Below are 25,806 nucleotides of genomic sequence, written 5' to 3'. Positions count from 1 at the left end.
GCTCCTTATTCTCATAAACAGATGACAATCAATGACCCTACCCGCAAGCACATGTAATTCAAAATATTTGACATTTTACCAGTGAAAATCGTATCTCACTCAGATATGATAGGTCTGATTCTGCTTTCATTAGTCTAAGTATTGGATTCTTTCATCCATTAGTTCACTATTTAGAGATTTATGCTATATGTATGTTTGGGTGGTCGCATGTACAGATGACATGTGCAATAAGTAGAGGTAGACTTCTTGCAGTGTATCTTAGATGCCAGTCAGATTATAAAAATGAACTGAAGAGCCTTTACTGAAAGAGGTTGCAGTCATTACTACCATCTTTCTGCAGAACTTAAAGTACAGAAAAAACTGAAGACTTAAGTGTCAGATATTGTAATTCCTACTGAGTCTTTACTTGTGCAAAACCATCAGTGAGGTGTTGACTTCACACACAGTCCCCTTTAAGAATTGCAAATCTGCTTCATCAGCAGTGCATTTGGTAGGTATGAAAAAAACAAATGAGAAAAATGTGGTTTACTCACTGTCAGAATTAAATTTAAAAAAAAAAAAAAAAGCTACTGTATATGCAGACTTTTATCCATTAACTATTAATTTATGACTATCTGTGCAGGGAAGCAGAGACTTTACCTGATTTTTTTAATTGATAGACATAAATCTGTACCTTGTACTTCACAGAATAGGAGTTGCCTGTAGATATTTCTTTGAAAATGGAGTTTAATGTGCTTATCAATGGGAGAATTTGGGCAGAAGATCAGAACTTAGTTTCTTTTCAAGAAATGCCTTTGCAAGCATTGACTGTGAAATCTTTCCCATGTTGCTTTTATTGTTAGTGTGCTATCATAAGTTTTTGCAAGACAAAATATAACTGAAAACAAATAATTACAAAATTACAAAATGAAATATGGAGCTTTTCAAGTAAGCAAATTGCGTCCAGTTTTTTGTGCTCATTTGAAGTGAGTAACTTTGTATAGTTTTGAGACAAATTTTTGAAAGAATTTCTAAAAAAATTACTTCAGTACTTCCCCATTCAGTGTATGGACAGGCTCTTTCAAGGCAAGTTTGCATAATTAATGTTATTACTCTCAGTTCAGCTATATTACTTAATAGATCTTGCATGGTGCACAAAACTTCTGCAGTTTAATGCAACATACAAACAGAATAGCTAAAGCCATCTTCTAGTAGTATCACCTTCTCCATATCTACAAGATCCTCTTTCAAGTACCTTTAATCAGATATAGAAGCTCATAATCAACCTGGTTAAGATTAGACATGTGGGTGAGATGCCAAAGGAAGGATTCTGGTTCCTTGAGAAGATACTCATGTCTGGCACTGTATTATCCTCCCCACATGTGGTCAAAATTGCTCTTTACTGATGCTTCTCTTTTCTATTGGTGATAAAGGCAACCTAAGACGTTGCTTTTTTAGAGTTAATTTTTAGACTGTATTTGTATCATATTTTAAGCTTTCCTCTAAGATGTGGCATAGATAGCAAATCTGAATCACCATTGTGTATACAATTTTACCTCAGAAGAAACTACAAAATATGTAGTAGAAAATATAGTATAGTAGCATAAAATACAGTAGTAAATATGTAGTTTCTTCTAACTTGGTAAACATATTGAATTTAGAAAGCTATATTTTAGTCCAGAAACCTGTAAATGGTTAGGTTATTAAACCTGACTGAACCAAGCATCATTGCACATATTAAGTAAAGACAAATATTCAGGCAGATCACAAATGAAAGGAACTGTTTCAGCTTTTGTGTTTGCTTTTGTGTTCTAAATACTTCTTGATTATATAGCAGTATTTTATATTTAATACTGATTTGCTGCAATGAACTGAGGATAAGAACATGAAAAAAAGTACATAGAAGAAAGTCATAGTATCAAACAGATCCAGAGAAGCATATCCAGCCAGATACAGAGAGTGATTGTGTTTTCATGCATGCAGTATGCAAGAGGTAAGAGCATGAGGTGGAGCGTCATAAGGCTATTATCTAGCACTAACCAGCTGGATTATCTCTTACTATCAGAAACAAAATAAAGAAGGGAGGGTATGGAGGTGGCTGTTTTTTGTTTGTTTGTTTGTTTTTTCCTAAATATTTTTTGAGTACAATATCATCTTAGAAAAGTTTGAGATCTTTTAAGACTTTGTCAGGCACTATGAAGAAACAAAACCTGCAGCAGGACATGCACAGTCATTCTGCCCACATTTTTCCAGATAGTGTTGGAAGAGATCATCCATAATGGAGAAGCTTCTATGCAGTAGTAAGCCTTCCTCTGCTATCAGATGATATTTCTATCCTACCCAAAGTCTAACATGGGAGCACATGGGCTTCTATTCAGTACGAAACATACCATCTTTGTGGACTCAAAAGAACATAGATACTCGTCCAAAAAAAAGACCTCTCTTAGTGTTTTCTGTGTGCTCTCTCCACTATGTGTCATTAGGAATTTCCCAGAGCTTTCTCTGGAATTACCTTACAATTATTCTTTTTATCATGCAGTTATATACAGCAACTACCATTTAATATGTCAGTAAAATGCCCATAGGCAACTGTGACCTGTGTTAACATAACTCTTCACTTTTTTTCTTTTCAATTTTAAGTCAGTAATTAATGAAAATATAGCAGTAGTTTATTCAGTGGTTACAGAAAGTATTTATCATCTTACCAGAATGGCTTTAGATGTCGTTTGCTGCATTTTCAGCCAAGAGCCAGCCCAGCATCTGACTTCAGCAATATAATTATGAATTCACAAACACCCCAAGACTCAGAAGTACTGTAGGCATAACTGTTTGCAACTGGACACCATGTAAAATGCAGTGTATTGAAATCCCATCACTTTATGGCAGGTACTAGTCTTTATGGGCATAAAACTAAACCAGCAGAATTAGAGGATAATTCGGAAAACATAAGCCCCAAGTATTTTCAAATCATAAAATCAAACTATTTATTTTAAATTTCATGTCCATTTTAGTACTGAAAAACTAGAATATTGTGTTGCAATGAGTTAACAATGCATTTGCAATGTTTAGATTTTTTTTTCTTTTTTAATTTGGCTTTTTAATGCATTTATGCTTGTAAGTTTGTGAAGCCTATCATTTTCTGTATTTCACATATCCCAAGAGATGATGAGCCCTTAGAATAATTTGTGTTTATTCAAGAAATTTAAAACTGTATAAACAGCCAAAAAATCAAAGTTATTGAATGAAAAAGTTGAAATGTAAGGTCTGCATTTGTTCTCTTTTATTTAGATTTTATGTTCATTATGATCACTGGAAATGGATGTTTTGAAACACACCTGCAGTAGAAGCACAACAATGTTATATTTTGACTTTTAACACTGCAGGGTAGATCCATCATGCCTACTATTAAGTATCTAAATGTGGGCATTTTCCTTCTGATCTGGAATGGAGCTTTCCACATCAGACTCCTCTTTAGTGTCAGCAGAGAGAAACAGACACTTCTAGGCCACTTTTAGACATCTGTTCCAGGATGAAGTGAATTGCATGCCCTCAGTGCAGCTTTCTGTCTAGGGATGCCACAGATAGGACAAAATTAGTTGGTCAGACATAAACATCAAAAAGGTCATGTTCTAAATTTAGTTAGATTAATCCTACAGTATGTTACAAATTTTCTCCTGGTTTTCACATCTACATAGTGTTTTTCAAAAGAAAATGCTCAATTAAGAACAATCAAATGTTATATTATATACGGAAAAATTTCAATTTTTAAAAGATTGTTGGAGAATGCCATAATATTTGCATAAATACATTGCCCAGGTAAATATAAACTTAAGCATCTGCAGATTCCTAGTGAACAAGTCAGTGTTTTTTTAATTTTATTTGGTATGTGCCCAACAGTACTCATGCGATTACAGGCACAGGCAGGTATGTTGGTACATCACTGATTTTCTGAGCAGGAGTAATTGAACATCTGGTTAATCTCCTGCACATCCCTTATATGCATGGATTAAAATTGGCTTTGCTACCTTGGCATCAAAGTAGCTTGTAGTATGCTCCTTCAATTCAAAGTGTTTTCATTTTAATGAAGAAAGCACTCTCAATGCACTCTTTTGGAATGCTTTTTGTTTTGAAATTTTACACTCACTGCTGTACTCATTAAAATGAAATGAAGTTGTACAACCCCAGCCACTGAAGCGCAAAAAAAGGATAGAAGGTTTAAATGCAGAGGAAGAAGTTGATCTGTGCAATATACCTCCAGAAAAAGTAGTTCTTTTCCTATTATGGAAAAAAATGCAAGAGGAATTAGGTCACCTGCTGCCAGACTATGTGAGGAGACTTGTATTGGTAGGTTTGTGGGACAGGAATGATAGGTTCTTTCTAGGGAATGTAGGGTCACTTTATGCTCAAATGGAAAATTGCTGAAAGAAGACAAAGAGCTATTATCAAAAGAAGGGGGTCTGAAGATAGATAATAGAAACATTTATTAAATGGAAAAAAAAGCATCAACTTTATAAGAGCAGAAAGGAAACAGCTTCCCAAATTGTTGTGAGTGGATTTTTCTTCCCAATTTCATGTTTTCCTTGTTAGTTTTTCTGTCTCAGTTTCTGCTAGGAGATCTTTACGTGGGTAAAGACATCAATCCCCTGAATAGGAAGTGTGACCAAAGTAATTCTTCTTTACACATTCAGAACAGCTCTTAATACATTCAAGGAAGGTCATCTCCAGAGCCTTTTGACTAAATCACTGATATGGGACTTTAGGAAGCAAATATAGAAATAAAAGAAAATAAAGAGATACATTAAGGGTAGTGAGTGCACAAAAATATATAGAAGTAATGATAGAGAGGAGGGAAGGGAAAGAAAGACATCCCCCCCCACCCCCACCACCAAAAAAAGAGAAAAAAAAGCAGACAGAAATGGAAAATCATGTTAAAAAACAAAAACAAACAAACAAAGAAAAACAGTGATGGAAGAAGAAATATACAGAAAAAAGCAGTCAATCTTGTCAATAAAGTGCTAGAGCAGAATAAAAGCAAAATAGTGTGAAGTCATTTTGATTTATGGTATGAAAAGTGAAAAAGAAATGAAGTGAATTAAAAAAGAGAGAGAATAAAAATAGAGAGACAGGCATTACAGGAACTTCTCCTTTATCATGTTTCCACATTGCATTTGTTTTCAGGCTTTCTCTGTCTCAGATTTATCTTCCATTCCTCATTTCATTCTTCAATAAGCTGTGAAGACAGCTCTTGCAATTTTGTGACTCTGGTGAAATGAAGTCTAGACCTATAGCAGCCCACTCTTTTGGTTGAATGACGAGGTTTCAAATTCCTCTGACTTCGGACATTGTTGTGTCATATTCTTGGACTGTTGGACAGGAATGGGGGTAGAATCAGGCAGAGGTGATTTTAGTAACTGAAGATGTAAAGATCAGAAATTTTAATCAGCATTACAGACTGAATTGCATATTTCATATTTTGTATTACAGATAGCTAGCTATCTTAACTACAAATTATCCTTAGGAAACATATTGTCAATTGCTTGTCCATTAAAGAAATGCTACACTTGTTCCAGTGACATTCAGAAACACAAAACAACTTTTTTTGTTCTATTGAGTAAATACATACGTCAGTTATCCTATAAAAATGGAGCAGCAAACCAGAAAAAAATGCTGGAGGTTTTAATACGGAATCTCTGAAGTTATGTTTGTGCTGTGCTGAAATTTGCCTGTAGATTTTCTCAACTTAAAACTCACACATCGAAGAGCTCATCTACTTTTTTCTTTTATATCTAGCTCATATTGTAAACTAATAGCCAATGTAATCTTCTGTTCAGAAACTAAGCTTTTTACTTCAGTTAAATACACACAAAAGATATTTTAAATCAAAACTCACATTCCACTTTTATATCTCTAAGGGCCAAAAGAGATTCTCCTTTAATTTTGTTCAGGGAAAAAATCTTCCCCAGGCTAAGATCTTGTATGTCAAACCTAATCTCAGAATGAATTATAAACTGCTGATAATAAGGCTTTATATTAATGGAAGCATGGTTATAACCCACCCTATAATATTCTATCTCTGGTTTCAATTATACTTTGCACAATATAATATATTTTCAGGAGTATCTCATGTAATTAATCAGGTAGTGGTGTAATGCAGACTAGAATAAGGAGAAAACCAGGCATTTGTCATTTTACAGAGATGGAGAGGGATTTTATTAGTCTGTTAGAGAGAGCAGATCCTTCCTGGTGCCAGCATATTAGTGCATGCTGCTGTATGGAAATTATTCTTCAGTGTTCTATTTTTGTCCCCCAGTGAGCAGAGTTTAAAGTTGCCATGGAATTACACAGAAAAGCTGTACATGATTAGCACAAAGTAAAATTGATTTTAAATAAATTACCACTGCAGACCTCTTTTTACAGAATTTCACTTTGGTCTTGGCATGAAAGGTTTGGTAGTATGTTGGGGTTTTTTTTCTGTTTTGTTGTTGTTTGTTTGTTTGTTTGTTTGTTTGTTTGTTTTTCTGTAATGTGTATTTTATCAATCAGGATCAAAGAGCTGTAGAAATTAGAAATGGAAAAGATCTTGCCAGGTTATCTCCTTTATCAATGCAAGAACATTTTCTACAGTGTATTTCTTTAATGCATAGTTCAATTTCACTTTCAAGACTGCATTGAATGTTTCCCACTGTTTCTTTCAGCAGATCATTCCACAGTCATACAAACTGTCTTTATTCCTAATAACATTTTTAAAAATTCCTCTCTCTTTTTTTTTTTTTAAATTACAAATTTTCTTTTTTTTCTCATACTGGGTTTGTTTAGCAGTGTTTATATCCTCTAAGGTTTCTTACAAAGTTTGTGTTTGCTTTTTCCAGCGCCAATGTTTAAATCAGCTGTATGACTCTTTTATCCTTTTCTCTTTATCCAGTGTTTTTAACCCTCTAAAATGACTTTTTGCTGCTCTCTGAATTTTTTTTCCCAGCTTATAGACATGATGGACACAATGGGCACAAACTGGAGCACAAGAGATTCTGTCTAAATACCAGGAAGCATTTCTGTGCCGTGCGGATGATGGAGCACTGGTACAGGTTGCCCAGAGGGGCTGTGGTGTCTCCTTCTTGGAGATCTTCAAAAGCCTCCTGGACGTGGTCCTGGCCCCTCTGCTGTGGGTGTCCCTTCTGGAATAGGGGTTGGGCCAGGTGGACACAGCGATCTCTGTCAACTCCTACCACTCTGTGGTTCTGTGGTGATTTTGCTTCTGAGAATTCAGAGCATTAATGCAGATTTCTCACTGGGGTTGTTTAGAAAGGGCTGTACACATCCCCGCCCATTTAAATGGAGACCTTACTGGTTCTTTGTAGCTTTTGGAACTCAGCATGAATATCCAGTTCACTTCTTACCCATGGATTTCAGTCTTTTCAAAATTATCCCAAATAATTTCCTTGCTGCTGAATAATTGCATGTAGTTCAGCTTTTTAGGCAGTCCCTTTACTAGCTACTCTTTTCAGTTCTCTGGCATTAAAGTATTTCAGTTTGGAAAATAGATGACTGAGTAAAAAATGGGGAATGATTATTCATATTTCCCATGATTTAAAGAAGAGGAGCTTCAAATGAAATGACAAAGAAGTAAACAACATTGTCTTTGTCACATTATGCATATTTAAATTGAGGAGCTCACAACCTCAGTATATTTTGGATATTACAATTGTGAATGAATACAAAACATGATTAGACAGATGGAACAGTGTAAAAGAGTGTTAGTAAGTTCAATAGAGTAAGCTCCTCCATCCTAAATTACATTTGAAGAAGTAAGGTGGATGCTGCAACAAAAATAGCTCTTTATACTCACATTCTCCTATATCATTCCTTAAGTATCACTGCATAACTTGGGAAAATTCAGAACGCTGAGGTGAATCTTTGTAGTCATTTATTAGTCATGTACTACTTTCATTAATGCTCAACTGGATCTCCAACTGATGCTTGAAAAAAAAATCATCTTCCAGTCTGATTTTAATGCTGGCTGAAATCTGTCTTAATTTTGCAGGCTGGTGAAGCAGTCTTTTGAAAAGAAATAAACTGGTGTGATCAGTTCAGCAGATCATTTGACAGAAGAGGGTTTTTTTCCTCCCTTACTCTTTCATTCAGCTTTGGCTTTAGTTAATTTAAATTGTTAGAACAAGCCAGATGGTTGACTAGATTCAGAAAGAATTTAGGTGTCTGTGAAAAACCTTATTTTTTTTAGCCAAAGAGCCACAGCAATTAAACTTTGTTTAAGATATATATAAGTATATATATATGTATATATATACATAGTGACTGCATACAGTGCATGTGTATGTGTATACGTATAATCACGATTAAAGTGTTGATTTGTACACTTTAGATGTGTTGTACCTCATGCAGAATGGAGAATAGTTTAGGAAAAGGACTGCAGGGAAATGGCTCCAACCTTACAAGTGAAGGTACCTAGTGCCATCATGCATCTGAGTATATTCCCACTCTCAACCATAACACTTCAGTACAATGAGGTGATAGCCAGGAGGGCCTCATACTGTACTTACTGTCACTGATAGTATTGCAAATGACTTTCAGTAGCCTGGCATTGCATTCATAGCCAGTGATTTCTGTGTTTTAGATGTTCATAGATCATTATTCTGCTGTTCTTATGTATGGCAGTTACATACTTTTTATGTCTTAGGAGAATAGGCTTTGACAGAATTTGTGATATATTTCACTGTATGCAGCCATGGAAAAGAAAAGAAATGTACAAACATAGAACAGATGTTTTTTACCATACATATTTAAATTAAATTTTACTCATGATAGATTTGCATTGGTCACTCATTGAGATAAACCTGCGTTATTATTTGTTAGGTCATAACTGGTGTGATCTAAGGGCAAAATTGCAGTAGTGACATCTTTCTGGCAATAGCATAGTTAAATATGTCACAGACAGTTAGGTGTGTGTTTTTACCATGTAGACGGTGATAGATTTGTGTGGGTGCAAAACCTAATAATTCAACCATGCCACAAATATGCACTGTGGTCAAACAGACCTAAGGCAAAATACAAATTTTCCAGTTTTCTAAATCACATTATGTAGTAAACTACACAATTATTTCAAAGTTTTTCATGCAGTTTTTCATGCAGTTCAATGGTATCAGATTTATTACTGAAATTTAGCTTAAATAATGGCTTTTCTAGCATTTTTCAAAGCTGCTCCACAAGACTTCACCTTATCGTCTGCCATCTGAATTTCTTATTTTGAAACCACTGAGCCTTTACTGTGGAAGGAGTGATCTAATTGCACCTTAAAATAGATCCTTCCTCATTAGAGATACGTAGATTTCTTCAGGTGTTGGTTAACTGTGGAATGATGAAGGCCTGTCTCAAAGGTACGCTGGTATCTAGGCTCACTTAATATGAATGAGAAGTAGGTACCTTTAAGAATCTGAGCATTAGCTTCTCATAGTTTTCTACCTCCAAAGCCATTGCTGTTTATAAGTTTACATGCTATTTATTTTTGCAGAGTTGTTTTATTTGTTTTTAAATACTCTCTTTAAACTGGATTTGGTCAAAGCAAGCCTTCCTAATTCATGATAACTTCCCAAAGATTTACTTTTCTTACTTGTTTTGTAGACCATTTTTATTAGTGTCTCCCAGCTCTTCAGACAACAGACTGTCCAACCTCTGAAGACAGTATAGACAGTGCTACACTTGTCTTCAATTATTATGGGTTGGTACAAGTCAGAATTTTACAACAAATCCTAGATAATGTCACATAGTGTTGTTATAAAAGATAGAACATTTTCTGCTTTCAGCAGATAAGAACTTGTAGAATTGTTTCCTTCAAATGCAAGAAAACAAATCCACATACCAAAACCTGCATGTTTCCTAAAAGAGATAAAATCAAAGTCTAATGACGTCAGTAATATTATTATTCTTGACTTGATTGGTTTGATATCGATCTCATTGCAGAAATTCAGCGCATTTTGAAAAGATTTGTTCACCATCTCTTAAAGATACTCTATAACACTACAGAAAATTAGGATTAGATTGTACCAGCAAGCACTTTCTGTTACTGGGGTACTTTTCTCTTCTTTAACTCTACTTCCTGAAGGAGAATGTATCTTTTCTTTCCATTCACCTATTCTTGCTGCTCTCTTATTTTTTTTCAGCTTCTTCACTGCTTTCCACATCTCTTGTCTATTGTTAGACACTCAATTTCCAACCTTAAAAGAAAAAAAATATTTTTACTTCTTCTTTATAGCGTTTCTGCTTCTGTCTGATATAATTGGACTTTATAATCAGTTTATTTCAGATTATATAATAAAATTATATGCTAAATTATTCATGATATGTCTAAGCAATCATATTCTTTGTTGCATTGTATACAAGTGATTACTTTACTAGTAAATAATTCTTTCTTTTTATCAACTGCTTTGAATCAGATTTGTCATCTGAAAGACAAATATCATCGCTTTCTCCATCCAGATTGTCACTGCAAACAAACAAGCTCAAGTCTCTATGGAAAGCATAGATGGCTTGGTCTTGACTTTGCAGTTGTCTCATTAAAATCAATGGAGTTGTACCAATGTAAACCTGAAAGGAAAGAATCAATCTATGTATATTTATACAGACCCTAATCATAGGTATATATTGATATCGATGTAAAAAGAATAAATACTATGATCATTTGGAAATTCCACAGAAAGCGTAGAAATAAATGTATTTTATGTACCAGCAGGTTTGCTTGCATGCAAATAGCATGCATATGAAGCATCTTAGTGAAATGCAGTCTGCTTTATTTCAGTGAAAAGAATATGTTACTAGTCTAATAAGCTGTATGCAAAGTATTAAATTGTCACAATAAAATTTACAGCCTTTCACTGAATACCTAACATATATCTGATAGGAAAACAATAATGTTATTTAGACTCATTTGATGAATAGTCCCCTTGTTAATAAAACCTCTTCTTTTCTTTCTTTTTTACTGCTTAATAGAGAAGAAAATCACGTTATTCGGACCTTGACTTTGAAGTAAGTTTCACTGAATTATTCCTGATTATTGTAGAATTTTCTAAAAGTAAATATGAGGTGTCCATTTTAACAGATTTTAGCTTTCTGATATGTTAGACGTCATAGGACTGTTTAGTTGGTACTATGTAGAACATGATGAGAAGTTCATTAGAACTACTTTGGTGCAACTTGTTTTTAAACTATTCTGAGACCAAACTGTCATATTATAATATTAGTTACCATGGTTTTAGTTTTTAAATTCTCTGCCTCTTCATTTTCATCTATTTTATTTATTTATTTATTTTGTTGGCTATCTATCTATTGAAAAAATGTGACGTTTCTGTAGAGGTGGCCACATTGTTGCAGAAGCTTGCTTTATTCAAGAGGCTTTTGATCATTTATTCTATCTCTTCCTTCAATACTAATTTACTAACATATGAGTTCCACATACAAATAGTGTGATGAATGTGTCAATTTTTGAATGATGACATGCTGCAGTTGCCAAGGCTGATAGATCATATTTTATTAAACAAAAGTTTATGAAAGGCTCCTTACGTTCCATTGAATTAGACTCTATCTCAATTACTATAATGAAGTCTCTGAGAGTTTTGTTTATTTGAGTTTCTTTTCTACATTCTACCAAAGCAATATAACCATAAGTTTTCAGGGACATTTTAATAATTTATTTTTATATAGGCTGTCCATGTGTGATTATCAGTAGCTTAGATGTTATACAGGATGCAAGCACATGTACTTTCAGATTCTGGTCCATAGAGAAGAAAGAAGTAGGATTAGCCCAATGCAATCATAGCAGTTATCATAGAAGTGGCCGTAGAAGCCTTGCAGTGTAAGACAGGCTTGCTTTGGTGACTTGCCTTTGCTGAAAGCTGACATTCCATGTCTGAGTGTGTATTTTTGGTGTCTTAATATCACTCCTAATGTCCACTGTTATTTTTCCCTAGAGGGTGTAGTTACCTTAAGTAGCCATGTAACTTCTCAAATATAGCACCAGATAAAGGTTCACACAGTGCGGTAAGGAAAAGAAAATGAGATTATCCTAAATATGCTTTAAGATAAATGTGTAGGAAGGAAGAAGATGAATCAAAAAATTCTGATGAGTAAGTGACTCTAAAATTAAATGTAAAGAATCTGAAGAAAAGTTTTGTAATTACAGGCATACAAAGAATTCTGAATTTTACTGTTCTGTGTTTAAAGGTATTAATATAGTGCTGTTCCCAATGAGAACATTCTCTGTGGAAACAGATACTAGAACATTCTTCTTAGCCTCTCAGGAGAACATAACCCGACACCAAGTAGGCATCAACAATACTGTACACATTCTGATCTAAGGAATCAGGCCTTTCATTACATTTTTTTCTTCTACTCACGTAGACATTTATCCCTTTTTTCTTGTCTTGGTTGGAACATTGTTGCTGCACTGCCTAACATATTTAGAATAATGTTTGTAATGCAGGAGAAAATATTTGTTTGTAAAAAGGAAAGGAAGTGGTTCACCATTGGGAATCACTGCCAAGAAAATAAGATCAGCAGACAGTTGCTGTTGTGTTTTAGAAGTACAGACTCAGACTAACCCCATCTCACCTCCTGTTTTATTGTTCCTCTGATTAAGCCTGTGGGCTTTCCTGTGTTTTTCCATGTAGTGTAGCTGTCTGTCTGAGGTACAGCAAGAAAAAAAAGCCTGAAAGTGTTTGGATAGTCACTCAAATTCTTTCACTCAGCAAAGCATACTGACAAAGAGATTTGAGATCGTGTTGTATGGCCAAAACACTGCTCTGTTCTGATACCTCAAAGCAGTTTTACTGAAAACTGTGATATAGTCTGAAGGTGAGGTCAAGCCTGTGTGATTGTACTACTTTTGTAACACTTCCTCTTTGTCTGTTAACAATGCCAGCTGGCACTATCTGAGACAATGTCCTTCTATAGTTCTAAGGATAACAAATGCTATTTTTAGTACACAATATGGACAAGGTTGTCAGGCTTGGCTCCCTGTATCCTTTTCCCTATAGCAAAGTCTCAGAAGACTCTGCACCCTCAGCCTCTCCTGCATCCATGTTAACCTGTACGCATACAAAATATGCTCACAGACTATTGCTATCCTACCAAAAAAGACATTTTGAAGAATATTTCTGAGTGCAAAATGCCATTGTTTATACAGATCATATTTTTAGAATGTTCTCCACTATTGCAGTCTGTTACAACCATCTCTCTTCCAGCAGTTCCTGAAGGGTCCTTAAAGAACTGGAGGGAATGAGGTACCACTCACAATAGGCAACATCATTGTAGACTTCTTTTGGAGACTTAAAAAAATTTAGTAGTATTCATGGAGAATGTTCTGTGCTAGATGGTGCCAGTGAATGCTCTTAGACATGATTAACTTACTGCTGTAGAGCCACAGTTTAATAGCAAAAAAATATATATATTACTCACCTTAATATGGATAATTTGAAGTACAAAAAACCAAACAAAAATCACATGGAAAATAAATTACTGAGGGTCACAGAGAAAATTCGAAATCAGCTGCTGTGTAGGTTGAATACTGGAAGACCTTACCTGTTCTCAATATCATAAAACAGACTCCATCCCTGTTATCTCCAATATATGTTAGGACATGCAGAGAGAAAATTAGAAAGGTGAAAGTCCAACAAGAACTTCATCTGGCCACCACTCTTAAAGATAATATTTACAAATATTTACTTATTTGTATTTTGATATTTACAAATATATTAACAACTAGAGGAGTGCCAAGATGAATTTATCGGATGCAGCAGGGAACATTACCACCAAGGATGAAGAAGAGGCTGAGGTGCTCAATGCCTTCATTACTTCTGCATTTAATAGTTTTCCTAAAGATACTCAGCCTGAGCTGGAAGAGAGAGATGAGGAGCAGAATAAACCTCCCACAATTCAGAGGAAACAGCGACTTGCTACTCCACCTGGACTGTCACAAGTCCGTGAGTCCAAATAGGATCCATCTAAGGGTACTGAGGGAGCTGGCAGAAGTGTTTGCCAAGCTGCTTTCTATTGTTTATTTTTTATTATTATTTTCCATCCTCCTGCAAAAGAATTTTCATCACCCAGCATAAGAAATCAAACAGAGGAGGCAGAAAATCAGTTTGTCTGAACAAGGACCTGCTGGTCAAACTGACGGATAAAAACTATAGGTGGTAAAAACAGGGACACATGGCCTGTGAATAATATAGGGACGTTGTCTTGATAGGAGGAGACAGCATCAGGAAAGGCAAGATGCGGATGGAAATGAACTTAGCAAGAGATGTGAAAAATAGCAAGAAGGGTTTCTTTAGATACATTGTTCAGAAGAAACAGGCAAAGGAGAATGTTCCCCCCCTTATAAATGAGAAGGGAAAACTGGCTTCAACTGACACAGATAAGGCTGTGGTACTTAACGAGTTTTTTGCCTCAGCCTTTACTAGCAGTCAAACTTCCCATGCCCCTTGTGTCCCTGAACTTCCAAGCAGGAGTAGGAAGAACAAAATCCCTCCCATTGTAAGAGAAGAGCAAGTCTGAGACCACTTCATGAGACTGACTGTGTATAGGTCTATAGGGCTAGATGACATGCACCCCGGAGTCCTGAAGGAGCTGGTTGATGTGGTTTCCAAAGCACTCTATCTTATATTTAAAAAGTCATGCCTGTCAAATTAACTGAAAAAGGGTAAACATTGCTCCCGTTTTTAAGAAAGGGACAAAGGAAGGCCTGGGTAGCCTGTTGTTTGCACCTGGGATAATGGATCATACTTGTAAAAGATGTTAAGATACATGCAAGACAAGGAGGTGATCTGAGACAGTCAACACAGCTTCACCAAGAGCAAAGAATCACAGAATCACAGAATCGTAGGTGTTGGAAGGGACCTCCAGAGATCATCAAGTCCAACCCCCCTGCCAAAGCAGGTTCCCTACACCAAGTCACCCAAGTAGGTGTCCAGGCGGGTCTTGAATATCTCCAGAGAAGGAGACTCCACAACCTTCCTGGGCAGCCTGTTCCACTGCTCTGTCACCCTCACCGTAAAAAAGTTCTTGCGCACATGTGCATATCATACATTACCATTCTGGTGGCCTTCTATGATGGAGTGATAGCATTGGTGGACAAAGGAAGGGCCATCTAATAAGGGCTTTGACATGGTCCCACACCACTTTCTTATCTGAATTGAAAAACTATGAATTTGGAGGCTGGACTGTTTGGTGGATAAAGAATTGGTGGGAAGGTTGCAGCCAAGAGGTTTGGGTCAATAGCTCTATGTCAAGGTGAAGGCCAGTCATAAGTGGTATCACCCAGGAGTCTGTCTTGGGACCTATACTCTTTAATGTCTTTATCAGTTACATAGATAATAGAATCAAGTGCATCCTTATCTAGTTTGCTGATGACAACAAGCTGAGTGGTGCGGTTGATATGACAAATGAAAGGGAAATGCCATCCAAAGAGATCTGAACAAGCTCAAAAAGTTGGCCCATATGAACTTAATGAGGTTCAACAAGGCCAAGTACAAGCTGTTACACTTTGATCAGGACAATCAGATATGCATACAGACTAGGACTCACTGGGAAAAGGTCTGTGGAGAAGTAACTGGTTTCCTGGTGAACAAAAAGTTGGGTCTGAGCCAACAGTATGCTCTTGCAGCTCAGAAGGCCAACAGTAACCTAGGTTGCCCATCAACAAGAGAAGAGTGATTGTGTCCATCTACTCTGCTCTTGTGAGGCCCCATCTGCAGTACTGCATCCAAACCTAGAGCCCTCGGGATGAGGAACTGTTGGAGTGGATCAAGAGGAAGACCACAAAGATGGCTAGAGCACCTCTCTTGTGAAGAAAGGTTGAGGGAGCAGGGAGCCAAACAAAAGCTTGTTTGGTTTGGAGAAAAGAATACTTCAGAAAGTCCTCACTGCAGTTTTCCAGTACAAGGGACCTTATAAGCACGAGGGGGAGCAGCTTCTTACACAATATAATAATGACAGGACAAGGAGAAATGGCTTTAAAGTAAAAGAGAGGAGATTTAGGTTAGATATTAGAGAGAAATTCTTTACTCAGAGAGTGGTGAGTCACTGAAAGATGTTGCCTGACGAAGTTGTGGATTTCGTGTCCTTGGAGGCATTCAAGACCAGATTGGATGGAGCCCTGAGCAGCCTGATCTAGTGGTGGCAACCCTGTCCATTGCACAGGGCTTGGAACCAGATGATCTTTAAGGCCCCTTCCAACAGCAGTCTTGGTCAACCAAGAAGGTTTTAGACAACTGGAGACTTGCTAATGTGACTCCCATCTGAATTTCCCTGAAACTGGACAGGTAGTTTTGCTCATGAAGGCTCTGCACTAATACCTAGCTCTAAGATCAAATGTAAGTCACTCTAATTATGTTGAGGATAAATACAGATGCTGTGGAAATTCCCAAGAGGACTTTATAATAGGCATGCTCTGTCACATACAAAAACACTATTATTGACATGTGTTTTGAAATAAAAGATTACAAGTATCTTTAAATTCTATGAGAGGATCTGAATCCTGCCTTTCCTCACTCATCCTTTCCACTCTCCACTTTATCAAATGTATTTACTGTAAGTACTTGGAATAAACAATTTTTATGCTAAATAATTCAGACAATGTTCTCCAGGATTCAGGTCATCTCTAGCTCCTTTTGAGCTCTGTTAGGGAGAGCAAGAAACAGTGTACAAATCTTGGACTGTCTTTTCTGTCCATAGACCAGTAGACTATCACTAGTAATAATGCTGAATTGATATTAAATTATTGGTGCTGCCTTCTTTCAGATTTTCATCCACAATAGCCATTCATTATAGCAATATTAAAAATTTACACAAAATTTAAATTTTTTTTTTCTTCCTAACATGAAGACATCTCTTCAAGACAAAGGTGAAAAAAATAAATAAATAACATGCCTGAAAGGAAAAATCTTATCCCGTTTCTAAGTCTGGCAACTGATCAGACCTATAACATCTTGAAAACACAGCAGGCTTCCATTATGGAGCTAGGAAGGCATTTCCCCATCTGTTCTTTTCACTTAGCTATTTCATACAATATTTGTGAGACCATTTTTACCTGTGATTATGTAAAATATTTCTAAAGCAAACTGAATAACATCATTTTAAATATTATTACTATTAATCATAAGATTGACTGTGAATATTGATCAGAATATTTTTGCTTGAGATAGATTTCAGCTAAAATGCTGTCATAAATAAAAAAAAAATTGAGCTGAGTATATAGTTATGTCAGACATACTTCTCACTTTGATAACCACTCAAAGTGCTCTTCTAAGAGTATATGCTAATTGAAGTAAGGCTTATCCTTTTCAAAATTAAAAATTGATGTTATTTATGAGTAGGGTAGAAATGTAGAAGAGGTGTCAATTCAATCTAGTCTGCTTTAGGGTGTGACACGTGAGTTACAGAACTTGGTTAACAGCCGGCTGAACATAAGCCAGTATTCTGCCCGGATAGCCAAGAAAGCCAATGGCATCCTGGCCTGAATTAGGAATATTGTGGCCATCAGGACTAGGTACGTGCTTGTCCCTCTGTACTCAGCACTGTTAATACTGCACATTGAATACAGTGTTCAGATTTGGGCCCCTCACTACAAGAAGGATATCTAGTTCCTTGAGCACGAGCAGAAAAGAGTAACAAATCTGGTACAGGTCTAAAAAGCAAAACATACAAGAAGCAGCTGAGGTTAACTGAGGCTGTTTAGTGTGGAGCAAATGAGGCTGAGAGGAGACTACAGTGCTCTTTACAACTACCAGAAAGGAGGCTGCAGCAAAGGAAGTGCCGATCTCGATTCTCAGGTGACAAGTGATAGGACCGAAGGCAACAGCCTCAAGTTGTACCAAAGGAGCAGGAAGATCTTCACAAAAAGATTGGCTAGGGATTGGAACAGGCTGTCTAGAAAAGTGGTAGAGTTGTCATCCTTACAGACCTGTGGATATGGCATGGCACTTAGGGATATGGTTTAGCCATGGACTTGTAGTGTTAGCTGATTAATTGGACTTGACAATCTTGAAAGTCTTTTCCAACCAATGATTATGGAATTATTGTAATCTAAGGTGAGCAAGTCTGTAGAGTGATGGCTACCTCAGGCAGGTGCTCCTGAAAGGGGATGCAGCATGATAAACCCACAACTGAGCCTAAAGATGGTTCATTTCTAAGGGCAATATCAAGGGCTCCTCTATCATCCTGCTGAAGAATTTCACTTCTACAGTCATCATAGTCTATGTGGCTGAAGATCTCCAGCTCTGTGTGGATAAAACTTATGTATTTCTTTGATTGATAAAGTTGTGCTTCCCACATTGGTTATTTAAAAGAGAGGGAAAACAAACAAAACTAAAACAGATGAAACCCCTGCAAATGTATTTTGGGTTGTTTTCTCATAAAAGAGAAAGAGTTATGCAAGAGCATGTTTTCTAGAAAACAGAAAAGATGGTGAATTCCAATAAGAAATAAAATAAATTGTATAAAAGGCTAGTAATTAATAATTAATGTTGGAAATTTAAGCTACTGCACCTCACTGAAGTTCAGATCATTTTGTGTAAGCAGTGAGGAGGGCAGGGATGTCAGGGGGTGGAAATTACAGACTTGAAGCCAGTCAAACACAAAGCAGCTAAAAGATCCATCCATCCATGTATATACCAGTTATTCCACTATTAAGAATAAAATTTAAAGCCTTTTTTTTTTTTTTTCTGGCAGACTTTGCAAGTGTTTAATTTCTTCTCCCACCTGCATCTCCTCAGGAATAATGTATTGAACTGAGTAAGATATTTGCATTATTCATATTTGCAACTTAACAAATCCATGGGTACAGAACTCAGAAAAATATCAGAAAGTAACATTCTCTATGTTTCTAGACTTCTATTAAAAAGTTTCCAGTTGGAAACATTTGTTTCATAGTCATATGCTTTTTTCCCTACTTTTAGAGCCAGTATTTTAACCCACCAAATCTGTTTTATTACCTGAAGCATCTCCTTATTTCATCAAATAATAATCTTTGAGGCAGAACCTTTCTTTTTAAAATTCAGTGTGTATGAAATATGCTAAATATCCCTGTCTACCGTTACAGTAAAGCTTAAAAGAATCCCTAGGAAGTCACTTAAGTGAAACTTCCCTCATAAATTTAGATCAGCTATCTCTACTTAAATTATGTTTTGCAAGCATTTCCTTACAGAATCCTGCAAAATTGTTTCCCTTTTCACCCCACAAGTCATGTTAAGTTAATAGGTCCTTAATTGCTTGCTATATCTCATGTCTCTTTTGTGAACAATGTTGCCAATTTCCTGTTCTTAGAAGTGGAACAAGTTCTCAACCTAAGGCGTAGTTGTATTAAGGATAATATGGTTATTGTAGTATAGTGGTATGAATGCACAGCCGAGAGAGCAGCCACATTTCATGGAATTTATAAACACAGAATACAAATAAAAGATATAAACAATTTAAAATTTGTATTTGTAAAATATTATTTGAGAGTCAGCTATTGCTGCTCCATTTTTAAAAGTATTTAAACCAGACTAGGTAGAAGTGTCACTTGCTGGGAAGGGTCACACTCAGGCACTGTGTACATAAGTTTATGGGTTTTGTCATGTCCGCTGCCAAGGAAAATCAGGCTTGACGATGTGCATAGAGGCTGGTGACCTGTACTTTTTCTGTCAAAATCAACTGGCTGTGACCCTGGCTGCAAGTCCAGTCCACACAGATACAGAATCTTAAGAAAAGGCAAGCTGTGCTCATCTGCTGAGGGTGGTTCACCTCAGTCCCTCCTATCTCCTATCCTCCCAGAACATGGAGTTACAAGACTGGCTGAACAGCGAGGAGTCTTCGGCTCAGCTCTGGAGGCTGGTCTGAATCTGTATCTGACAGTGAACATTTTTGGAAACGACACAGATGATAGGCATGACAGTGCAGGCTTGAAAACAGGTTTCACTCTCCACATAGCTTCCAAAGCAGATACAGGGCCTGAGAGCCTCTCCAACTGTGGGGTCTGTTTGGTGTCTCCACCTCTTGCACAGGAATGCCATATAATCATTTTTCTGGAAGAACGCCCTATGCTTCGGCTACAGGGAGCGTAGCATCCGATCACTCAAAGACAGTAAAATTGAAAATGGTGCCTACTTATCTTAATGTGAATGCCATTTCAACAGCATTTTATGCAGCTGAATGCGTTCGGTGGTGGTCTGCATGATAAGATATCTTAATTAAAAAGATATAACATTTGGAGTTTTTGTCTTTTGATCTAGGTGTCCTGAGTTTGGTGTTCTCATATATATATATATATTTTTTTTTCCCAAAAGGTATAAAATGCTGTTGCATTCCTCTTGAAATCAAAATGTTAGTATCCATATTAAAAACAAAAATTCTGTAAAATACTTCTAATGTGCAAAAGAGAAAATTACTTCTGAGATGCTGCCATTACTTTCCAACTTTTTCCAGAAATATGTGTCCCTTTATTTCAGTAACTCAAGAAATGTTGGGAAAATCAGTCCTTTGTATACAAAAAGTGCATTAAACAGAGGAGAAAGAAGACTCAGTGCAATTCACTTCCTTTGATTAAGTCTATAGGGAAAATATGGCCCTGCCAAATTCAATTTTCTTTATTATGCTGGGGGAAAGAATGCTTATCTTAAAAAAAGCCCAGATTCAATTATAAATGTAAGCAATTATGTTCCTTTTTTTTTTTTTTTTTTTTTTGCAGAAGGTCATGCATACAAGAAAGAGGCATATGGAATTGTTTCAAGAGTTAAATCAGAAATTTCAGACTCTGGACAGATTTCGGGATGTACCAAAATCAGGCAGCATGGTAAGTTTTCCTTCCTGGATATTAAAAACTTGCTGTGCTGTAACAATAACAATGAAACATGAGATCTTTGAATTAAATATTATTTCCTGTGAAGACCTCATTTTATGCTACATTTATATAGCCTCAAGAATGAGAACAAAAGATATTTAAAGTAATCTAACCTATGGTGAGACTCATTACATTTTGCAACTAGACCATAACTAACTCACTGACATCATTACAGATGACAAGAAATTGAACTGTAGGGAACACATTTAAAATCTCTATGTGTCTCCTATGTCTAAAGGCCTTTATATACAGAAAGCAGCTTCATAATCTAATTTATGCAATAGGGTTTCACCTCTGGCTAGGCAAGCAAATATTAAATTAGTTATAACAAATAAGTCCAGCTATAGTCACCTACACGTTAGAGTGCCCAGAAACAGCATAGAATCTCTGTAATGCTCTGTCTTTCCTTTAATAGGTCTATAAATATTTAGCATGTGAAAAGCAAAAATTAACTCATCCTGAATTGACTCTGCTATCATCATAATTCAGATTTGTAGACATACACACACACACAGGCATTACTCCCTGACTATATCTGATATGATAATGAGAGCAAGGAAATAGTTGATTCTGCCTAATTAAAACAGGTAATTTAGTGTTACATACTTTCTAGCAGTAATACTATGATTAGTAATAATTTTCTATATAACTTTATAATGTGAAAATTGCATATTGAATGAAAGTGAGCTAGAATTGTCTTATTTTATGATTTATGAATAGTTGCTCTCAGACGTGAAGAAGCAGATATGAGGTCTAATCTAGCAGAAATTTGGCCCAGACTCATGAATTTTTATCTGTGATACGTTTTTATTTTTCACCCAGTTCTCACCCACTCCTCCATCTGAGATGTACTGGCATATAAAGTATGCATTCCCCTCTCTATTTGAAATTTTTTGTTCATGTAAAGCTTGAATTCATTCAAAATCTCACAGGTGGTCTCCATGGATGAGTGGTGCATACTGTTTCATATCATTGGTGGTTTTTTGAAGGGCCTGCTAATAAAAGCTGCCTAGAGGAATGGTCGTCCTGTAAGGCAGTCAGAGAGTGATCCAGATACCTAAATACCAGAATCTCAGACCTTGAGACAGCCTCAGATATCTTAGTCTACAGCAGAGTACAAGTGGTGATGACAGGACTCACACCTCTATTTAAAGATAGTGGGAGTTCCAACAGGATGTCCAAAGGGATCTAAAACAGATGTGAAAATGTTTGATTTTGGCAACTAGCATGTTATAGCAGAGATCATTGATGACTTTTGTTTCTCTCTTATCCTGTAAAACTTAACATTCCAAAAGAATTCATGGACAATCAAAAACAGGCAGCTTTCAGTCTGCTGATCCTAATGTGATGCTACGTGAGCTCACCAGCCTGTAAAACAATTCTCTCTCCCATTCTCAAGGAGCAGGTTTCTGCTGTTCCGCCATTCCCCTGCCCCAGTTTAAATGCAAGCTGGCAATCTCTATCTCAGACCGCTCCATGTTTCAGACAGCAAGCACTCCTCAATTACATTCCCTTCCCTTCTCATGCTTTTCTACATAGCCACTACTGAAATGCTGGCTGCTGATACTGGATCATTTGGCCATTCCTCATGCACTACATTTCTTGCAAAGGACAGGGCTTGGCTGGCAGCTCAGGTGAGCAGCCTGCCAAAGGGCCAATTGCTCCCAGAGAAAGACAGTCACAGCCTGTCTCCCTGCAAAGCTAGTTTCTCCCTCTGACTCCTGTGTCTCATAAGAGCACATTAGAGATCAGCCTTATAAACAGAAAACACATTATTTCATCCTCGTATTCAATTCCTTTTTCTTCTCTGTTCTTCAGGAGAATTCAGCGCCAAACAAGGTTCCATGGGACAATTTCAAAACCACAGGCGAATATCAACACTATACAACGATAAACGTATTAGACACAGAGGCAAAAGATGCTTTAGAACTAAGACCAGCAGAATGGGAGAAATGTCTGAACTTGCCTTTAGATGTGCAAGAAGGTGACTTTCAAACAGAAGTTTAACAAAAATGAAAATAAACTGAACAAAACAAAAACAAACAAAAAATTAATTGCACTGACAATAAAGAAACTTTGGGAATCCTGACACTCCTGTCTGAACATTGTGACTACTTTATGCCAGGCTCTCCCCGTGCCAAATGTCAGTGGTTTTTTCGTACAGTTTCTTCCCACTAGTATGGCTAGTGGAGAACCAGGTGTACAATTCTTACCATCGTGTGTTGTAAGTACCCGTGGAATGGATTTGTAAGGTAATCTTTATAGATAAACCTCAAGCAACGATTCATGTTGTAACAGCTTCATTTGGTTTAGTTTTCAAAAAACTTCACCATGAAGCACAATGTATATATTTATGCAGTTTTTAAAGTTTATAACAGTCTGTTTGGCCATTACTACACTTTTTACTTTATAATATAAAAGCAAAGTTTTTGTCATTAAATGAATGTCTGTTGAGCTACATTCTTCATTGCTTTAAATGCAATAAAGTAATAATCTCACTTTTATATGAATAATATATTTCACATCTTTATTATTGCAGTTTTCTCTGGAAAGCTCAGAGTAGCTTTCTCTGCTGCAGCTGTGTATAAAATATTTAAAATGTTGTATGGTGTAAATAAACCTTTGTCTACATATCAGTTTCTTAGTGCATTTTATTCTGTATTTGTTGATCTTAAATTTGCATAAAGTTTTCTTTAAAAAGTACACATGCTGAATATGTATTTGGAGTTTTCATAGTATATTGTTCTAGCTCCTCCAAGAAGTTTCTGTATTACTAAGTTTGTAAAGCCATTCTGCATTTTCTTAGGATATCCTCTGTGACAATGAACCATATAAGTTGGACTTGTCGGAATACTATTTCAACTGTTCTATTTTATACATATTTTTGTTTTGTTGCAGAAAAATAACTCTTGGAAAATAAGTTGTTTCAATGCACAGCACCCCGGGAAAATGTTGATTTAGAATCATTAATTTTTTTGCATGTTCTTGTTGCTGTATAACAACAAGAAAGACTTCAAAGATAAAAATTCTGAAATATTTTTGACAAAAAAAAAAGAGTCTGTTTCATATTATAAATCAAGAGCTCAGTGTGATTTATGTTGCAAGTACAGTTCAAAAAATTAGGAATAAAAAGGAAGAGTAAACCTGTTCCACACTCAGAATCAAAAGTAGATCTTCAAAACCTCTCCTCATCTACAACATTGCTGGGGGAAGATGGGAGGGTATCTCAAACCTCTGGGTGCCAGATTTCTAGAGAAAAAAATTACCCAAACTATTTTAGTGCCTTCTATACATACTTGAATATGCCCTATTCAACTAGCTGGAGTGATCTTCTGAGAGGAAGAAACACAACCTCTAGTTTATCAGGCAGGAAAAAATACTAGATTACAGAGTTGTCAGGCAGAGCTTTACCTAGAGCTGTGGGAGTGGGAAATCATCCTCCAATCATTGAGAGAATGGATTATCATCCTATTATTTTCCAAAAAAGTCTAAGGAGAATCTTTTGTGAAAGCCTTCCCCTTTCTGAATCCTAGAAGAAGGGCAGTGCTTTCTCCAGGCCGTAATAAAGTCTTTAAGTCATGAAAAGGAACCTGACTTTGCCTATTCCAAATAAGCAAGTATCTTATTCAAAGTGCAGACTTCATCTAATGCTTCATTTAATCTTTGCATTAATGCAAAAAAAACTAGCTCCCAACCTGGTACCAAGTCCTTTATCCAGTTTAGGTGCCCAGAAGTTAGACATTGAAGTACTTAATCCTGCATTATGCCAGACAGTCAGAACTGGCCCTCTGTCAACAGGCTGATGAAGAAGGAGGCAGTTGGCACAGCAAACTGTGCAGCCTATGGACATCATGCTGCTGAGATCTGACAGTGCACAAAAATTCAATTCTTCATAAGAAGAGAATTCAAGTTCCCAAATATTAATTTGAGTATTTCTCCTTCCTTTTTTTTACATCAAGTTCTAACCTAAGAGGGGTTTATTTTTCCCTCAAGATAAATATACAATGGAAAATTCACATTTTTTAAGGATTTCATCTGGCATGGTTGGTATTTCTCAAGCAAAGCAGGTTTTGCAAAATTTCCATTTTCAAGACCAAATCAGAAAGCTTAAGCTTCCTGATCCAGCTATAAGCCTTAGCATCCTCCTTGATTGATCAAAATTTAATGCAAATCCAGAGCACCTTGGTATTTCAGCAACTAGTGCAGAGAGAATTTATATAAGCCTTACACCAGCATTCTAGCTACAGCAGCAGGAAGCTTAGGATAGACTGAAAACTTACTGAGGAAACATTATAAATCAGTCTACGCTCAACTTGCTGCTGACCCAGTTGTGCTGTTATTAATAACCCAGTTGATGCAGGTTTAACATTTGCCTGAGTATGTACTGCACAGCAGTTGCAAATGTACTTTCACTGTGTGAGCAGCAATGTTCAGTGCCTTTTTAACCGTATCTTTTACTGAAATGCTCAGAAAGTCATATGGATTTTTATTTTTCTATACATTTCATGTCTAGAAATATTAAGAACATGCTGAAATCCACTGTACTAATGTTTTTGCTTCATATCAATACAGAGTTTGTTTTTCATAGACAAGCTGCCACACAAAGTCATTGGCTTGTTGCTCAAGAGAGCTGGAGAAGCTGGAGAGTTGGGTGGAGAAGAACCTTATGAAGTTCAACAAGGGCAAGTGTAGAGTCTTGCACCTGGGGAGCAATAACCTCATGCATCAGTACAAGTTAGAGGCTGACCTGCTGGAAATTAGCTCTGCAGAAAAGGACCTGGGTGTACTGGTAGGTAACAGGTTAGCCATGAGCAAGCATTGTGCTCTTGAGGCTAAGAAGAATGGTATTCTGGAGTTCATCAAAAGAAGTGTAGTCAGCAGGTTGATCCTCCCCCTCTACTCTGCCCTGGTGAAGCCACATCTGAAGCCACATTCAGTTCTGGACT

At 36.5% G+C, this 25,806-nt stretch overlaps 1 protein-coding gene across 4 annotated transcripts in view; it reads left to right on the top strand.

Annotated features, from left to right (window-relative positions):
• ADGRB3 (adhesion G protein-coupled receptor B3) overlaps positions 1-23,457 on the top strand; it is a 453,302-nt gene extending 429,845 nt beyond the window's left edge. For 2 of the 4 annotated variants that reach the window (XM_090136206.1, XM_031610999.2), the window contains 3 exons: positions 10,978-11,013; positions 20,708-20,812; positions 22,679-23,457. In XM_090136206.1, the coding sequence (XP_089992332.1) occupies positions 10,978-11,013; positions 20,708-20,812; positions 22,679-22,867 (330 nt within the window). In that variant the 3' untranslated portion in view covers positions 22,868-23,457. The remainder of the gene's footprint in view (positions 1-10,977; positions 11,014-20,707; positions 20,813-22,678) is intronic. The other 2 variants (XM_090136204.1, XM_090136205.1) reach the window with 2 other exon arrangements.
• Positions 23,458-25,806: the final 2,349 nt, after the last annotated feature.

Source organism: Phasianus colchicus, chromosome 2 (genome assembly GCF_987193195.1).
Source record: "Phasianus colchicus chromosome 2, bPhaCol1.hap1.1, whole genome shotgun sequence".
Lineage (NCBI taxonomy): Eukaryota > Metazoa > Chordata > Aves > Galliformes > Phasianidae > Phasianus > Phasianus colchicus.
Note: the sequence above shows the minus strand (reverse complement) of the source record. Positions and strands in the feature narration are given on the sequence as shown.